This window comes from Pseudochaenichthys georgianus, chromosome 15 (genome assembly GCF_902827115.2).
Source record: "Pseudochaenichthys georgianus chromosome 15, fPseGeo1.2, whole genome shotgun sequence".
NCBI classification, from domain to species: domain Eukaryota; kingdom Metazoa; phylum Chordata; class Actinopteri; order Perciformes; family Channichthyidae; genus Pseudochaenichthys; species Pseudochaenichthys georgianus.
Window position 1 is genome coordinate 231,902 of NC_047517.1, and position 5,327 is coordinate 237,228.

General features: G+C 49.7%; 1 protein-coding gene across 1 annotated transcript; it reads right to left on the reverse strand.

Moving 5' to 3' along the window:
- Positions 1–696: 696 nt before the first annotated feature.
- Positions 697–2,334, reverse strand: LOC139435271 (tripartite motif-containing protein 16-like). The gene has a single exon (XM_071205712.1). It carries the CDS (start codon positions 2,332–2,334, stop codon positions 697–699), a length of 1,638 nt encoding a protein of 545 aa, XP_071061813.1.
- Positions 2,335–5,327: the final 2,993 nt, after the last annotated feature.

Genomic DNA, 5,327 nt, shown 5'->3' on the forward strand with positions numbered 1-5,327 from the left:
GGGCGAAGCCTCATACGAAATAGAACTGAGGTTACGTACTGTAACCCAGCTTCTATGAGTATAGGCGCAGCCCTCTAAGGTTCGGGCCCCACTGGCTCCGCGAATAGCTGAAGAAAAGCTGTTTGTGTGGGAGCAGTTGGACGGGCCATCTTCCTATTTATACGGAAGTGAGGCCGGAGGTGGGGCCCACGTCATAGGTGGGCGTGGATTGAGTCTGTCAGTGCTGCACACGTGCAGTGGGATTAATAGCGATAGCCTTAGAGGGCTGCGCCTATACTCATAGAAGCTGGGTTACAGTACGTAACCTCAGGTCCATGTGTTGGTTCATTTGGGCAACAACAACAACAACAACATGGAATCTGTCAAAGTAATACATGTGATTCTGAATGTCTCTGAAGACTCGTGCACTACAAGAGAAACAACAACATGAATCAAAAGAAACATCCAGCAAATCTTTAGAGCAAAGTTTACAGGTGAACAAGGATCCTCCTGAGCAGCCTCCATGCTACACAGACACAGGAAGGAGCCGGAAGAAAGTCCAACATCTACTGAACAACTCATGAGAAGACGCTCAAGCCCCGCCCATCATGTTTGATTGACAGCTGATCTCTGCAGTGAAGACATGAACAATCAGCTCTGATGGACACACGGTGAGTTCAAGAAGTAGAAGAGTTCCTCCAAGGACGTCAGGCTATTTCAGTTTAACTCAGCAGTGTCTCCATAAGCACAAAGCCAAAGTCCAGCATGCAGCGGCTGAGTGAACGTGGTCTGCACTCTGTGGAGGAGAGTCATGGTTTCAGAGACGCTGTAGAAGGACAGAACGCCTGCTCTGTGATCCAGGTACACTCCTACTCTGGAGGACGGAGGACCTGAGACGCGAGTGAAGATAATGTTGTGAATAAATGAATAAATGTTATCGTAACAATCTAACGCCCAAGATTTGTCATTGAATCCAAATAGACTTTCATCCTCTTCTCTGCTGATATTCTTGTATGCGACTGCTACACGAACTCCTCTCCCTCTCCGCTCCACCTCCCAGTAACAACGTCCAGTCAGACCCTCTCTGCTCAGCACCTGAGGCCATTCAGTGAACCTGTCTGGGTGACGAGAATAAGACTGATGTCCCATGAATGTTGCTTTGCTGCTGCCCTCAGATAATAACAGCTCCTTGTATGCTGTGTTTGGACCCAGAGTGACTTCCTGTGAGCACGTGAAGAACCCAGCTCTGGAGGCGGGCTCTGCTGCTGCTGACGGTAAAACCTCCACCTCAGTGGGTGAGATGTTTGTCCACTCCTCTCTCAGGACGTCCTGTAGTTTGTCTCTGACTGCTGACAGGGCCGCCGTCACATCCTCAAAGTAGCTCAGAGGACGGATGTTGGTGCTGGAGGAGTGTGTAGCTCCATTGAGGAGGGCTGGCAGTGAGGAGGGGTAGCTGAGCAGAAGCTGGTTGTGGTCCTCTGTGTGAGACAGCAGCTCCAGCTCAGCGTCTCTCCTCTTCAGCTCCCTGATCTCCTGCTCCAGCTTCTCCTGGAGCTCTCCGACTCCACTCACTTCTCTCTCCTGCTGGGATCTGAGCTGCTGCTTCACGTCAGAGCTCCTCTCCTCCACGAGACGGATGAGCTCAGTGAACGTCTTCTCGCTGTCCTCCACTGCTTTGTCAGCAGAGCCGTTGACGGCCTCCACCTCCTGTTGAAGCAGCTTCACCTCCTTCTCTCCGTCCTGGATCCTCTGCTGGATGTTGAGTCGACTCCCCTCCAGCTCTCTCTGCCTCTCAGTCCTCTCTGCTGCAGCTGACACCGTGTCGTGGTCTTTGTGTTCGTCCACAGAGCAGAGAGAACAGATGCTCTGCTGATCAGTGCGGCAGAACAGCTTCAACACCTCGTCGTGCCGAGAGCAGATGTTCTCCTGGAGCTTCTTGGAGGGCTCCACCAGCTTGTGTTTCTTTAATGGAGCTGCGTCATAATGAGGCTGGAGGTGTTGGTCGCAGTAAGAGGCCAGACACACGAGGCAGGACTTACAGGCTCTCAGCTTCCTCCCAGTGCAGACGTCACAGGCCACGTCTCCAGCTCCAGCATAGCAGAGACCAGCAGGAGCAGCTGGGGGTCCAGTCTTCTTCAGCTCCTCCACTAAAGCTGCTAGCATGGTGTTCTTCAGCAGGACAGGCCTCGGTGTGAAGCTCTGCCTGCACTTCTCATCCTCTCCGTCCCAGAAGCCTTTAATGCACTTCATGCAGTAGCTGTGTCCACAGGAAGTGCTCACCGGATCCTTCAGTAGATCCAGACAGATGGAACAAGAGAAGGTTTCCCGCTCCAGCTGAACTCCTCTCTGCGCCATCTCTCCTCTCAGTAGCAGCGAGTGTGTGAGCTTCACTTCCTGAGAGCTGAAACTAGTGAGTCAGCTGATCTGAACAGCATGTGTGTGAGCAGTGAATGTGGCCTATCAGCTCTCGTGCTTTACCCACATGTTGGTTACACCCCTCCTCCTCAGTGTGGATCTGAAGGGGAGGAGCCAGGAAACACAGAGTGGAGCTGGCTGTGTCTGAGAGCAGGAAGAAGAGGGAGGGCTCATCAAACTCAGGCTGAAGTCGAATAGTCCATTTAGCTCAGGAACCTTCCTAACGGAGTGAAATGACCCGGAAGTCCCTCAATGATAAGAGCCGTTAGAATTCTCTAGATGATAGGAAAGGAGGTTTCAAACTTCCTTTAGAACCTCCTTTAGCCTAGGAACCACTGGACCTCCCTCACCGAAAGGAGAGGAGAAAGTGCTGCCCCACAATGCCTTGCGGCCGCGCCATTTAAGGCGAGGGAATATTCGTTCACGGAAACAACCGATCATGGCAGACAAACGAAGATCATGTAAGTTACCGCTGCTCTCTGAAGCTTTTACATTCTTAAGCCATAACTTGGCAAAATGCTTATATGAAACGACTGCTGTGAAATTATCCAGGTAAAGTTAACATCGTACTAAAACCTTTATGCTCAGTTTGCATTAGGCTATCTAATGTTTTGTTTCCTGCGTTGTACCATGCAAGCCTAATATGATGCTGAAACCCTTGCCCTAATTAGTGCAAGGGGTAAGATGGAGCACATGTTCAGTGGGAAACGACATGCTGCCAAATCAGGCTGGGAGTAAGTACATCTATATGTGTCTGATCAAATGTTTTAATAAATGTGCATGGTGAATTGAGATCATTTGTAACTAAAGGCAGGTTGTTAAAGAGATGGGTCTGGAGGGCCAGGTGACTGGTCCACAGACAGCAAATCACATGGCTGGGCGCTGTGGTGGGTTAGTGTTTGTAGATATTATGCTACAGACTTAAACTGGCGACCCCAGCCTCCTATATTAAAATGTGAATTCGCTTAGTTGTTTACACTTTTTAACATTTAAGGCGTAAGCAATTACACATTTAGAATTAGTACAACATTTCGTTTGGTGTGCATTTAAATGCTAACTAAGCACTCATATGCTAACTAAGCACTCATATGCTAACAAAGGGCTGGCTTACCTAAAGCCAGCTGAGTAGCACTTGAAATGTTTGGCTCTATGAAACCTGATGTACTTTATGATTCTGTTTTCTTCAAGTGTGTGTCTTCTTGGTCGAATGCACTTATTGTAAGTCGCTTTGGATAAAAGCGTCAGCTAAATGTCATGTACTGTGATGTTCCCCTCACTGCCCTTTCACTAACAGTCTGTTCTCTGTGGTGTCAATAGGAGTTAAAGGATCCCCCAACTGGGACAGGAACAGACGGGGGAGAAGCCTCAGCAGCTACCTGGCCATGGTTTGAGGCAATTGGGGGAAGGCCATCAATCCAGCCTCCCACCCTAGTTGCCTCATGCCCGTTGTCAAGCCATGGCCAGACTGCTGCTGAGGCCTCCACCTCTGCTGGAGAAGGGCCTTCCCAAGTGTCCCTCTGCACTGAGGAGGAGCCCGTGCCCTCCACCAGCTCCCACCCACATACTAAAAGGCCAAGGCGAAGAAGCAGCGGTTTGGCCTTCCTGAAAAAGCAGGCAGAGAAGGACGAGGACCGTGATGCAGCGCTCAATGAGCAGAATGAGCGACTTCTCAATGTAATATCAGAGCTTGTGAAAAATACAAACAAATAATAATGTTTTAAGTTTAATGAAAACACTAAAGTGGAGTTCTTCAGTTGATGATTTGGATAACACTCAAGCAGTGCTTCAATAAACAAGCACTTTACAAAAAAGGGAAAATTACACAAAAGCACCACATGTCATAGCAGCTTTTTCAAATACAATACAACAGTGACTTTCAACAATATTTGTGCTATAAATGCAAAATAATGACTGTTGTGTAATGACAAACATAATATACATAATATACTTACTATATAAGGAAATAATCATGGTCATTTAGGTGTGGAGGACGCTCATGTGGGGCTGACACGTGTGCTGCCAGTCTGTCCCTATAGTGCTGACCGGCATGTCAGCACTATAGGTCCCTGAACAGGTCCCTGTGGAGGTAGCGGCACTGGATCCCCTCCCTCAGTTGGCTCCAGCAGTGAGGCAGATGTTGTAGAGCACTGCACACACTGCTATCACCGTGGGGGAAAAGCTGTGATCCACTTCCAGGGCCTAGAAGAAGATCCTTCTCCACCGTGCCTTCATCATCCCAAAAGCCCTCTCTATAACCGATTGGGTGTCGGGTGAAGCGCGCCTCCTACCCCTCAACGGTTCCCGGTACGGTGTGATGAGGTTAAGAGGTTCCCTCAGGCACGGGTAACCTCCATCCCCCACAATGAAATGGCCAACTGGTGGGTAACAGCCCCTCACGAACACTGGACTGTTCCTGAGCACCCTGGTGTCGTGGACCGAACCAGGGTAGCCAACAAAAATGTCCAGGAATTTGCCATGACTGTCACAGATTCCCTGAAGCTGGACAGAGAAGAACAGTTTCCTGTTCAGGTAACCCTGGGCATGGGGGCTATTGGGAGCCTTGATGCGGATGTGGCATCCATCTAGAGCTCCCACACAGTGGCTGAAGGCTGGGCTGTTGGTAAGGCGAGGAAAGCCATTGCCAACTTCAGCACACTGTGCCTGTGTGGGGAAATGGATGACCTTCTCCAACAGACATAATATTGCCTCACACATCCTGTGGACAATATCAAAAACTGTGGTTTTAGGCACATCAAAGACCCTGGAGACAACCGAATAGGACAACCCATGTGCCAGCCAGTAGACCACCAGGAGGACCTCCACATGCTGAACCCAGCCATGGGTCTTCTCCCTCCTGAGAAGGGTCATCAGGGCCTCGATGGATTCCCTCCACAGGCGGTAGTCAAATGTAAGACCTTTGGACTGATCCATAT

Excerpts from the sequence above, each read along its gene's own strand:
- LOC139435271 (XM_071205712.1), bottom strand. The coding sequence starts at position 2,334 with ATGGCGCAGAGAGGAGTTCAGCTGGAGCGGGAAACCTTCTCTTGTTCC.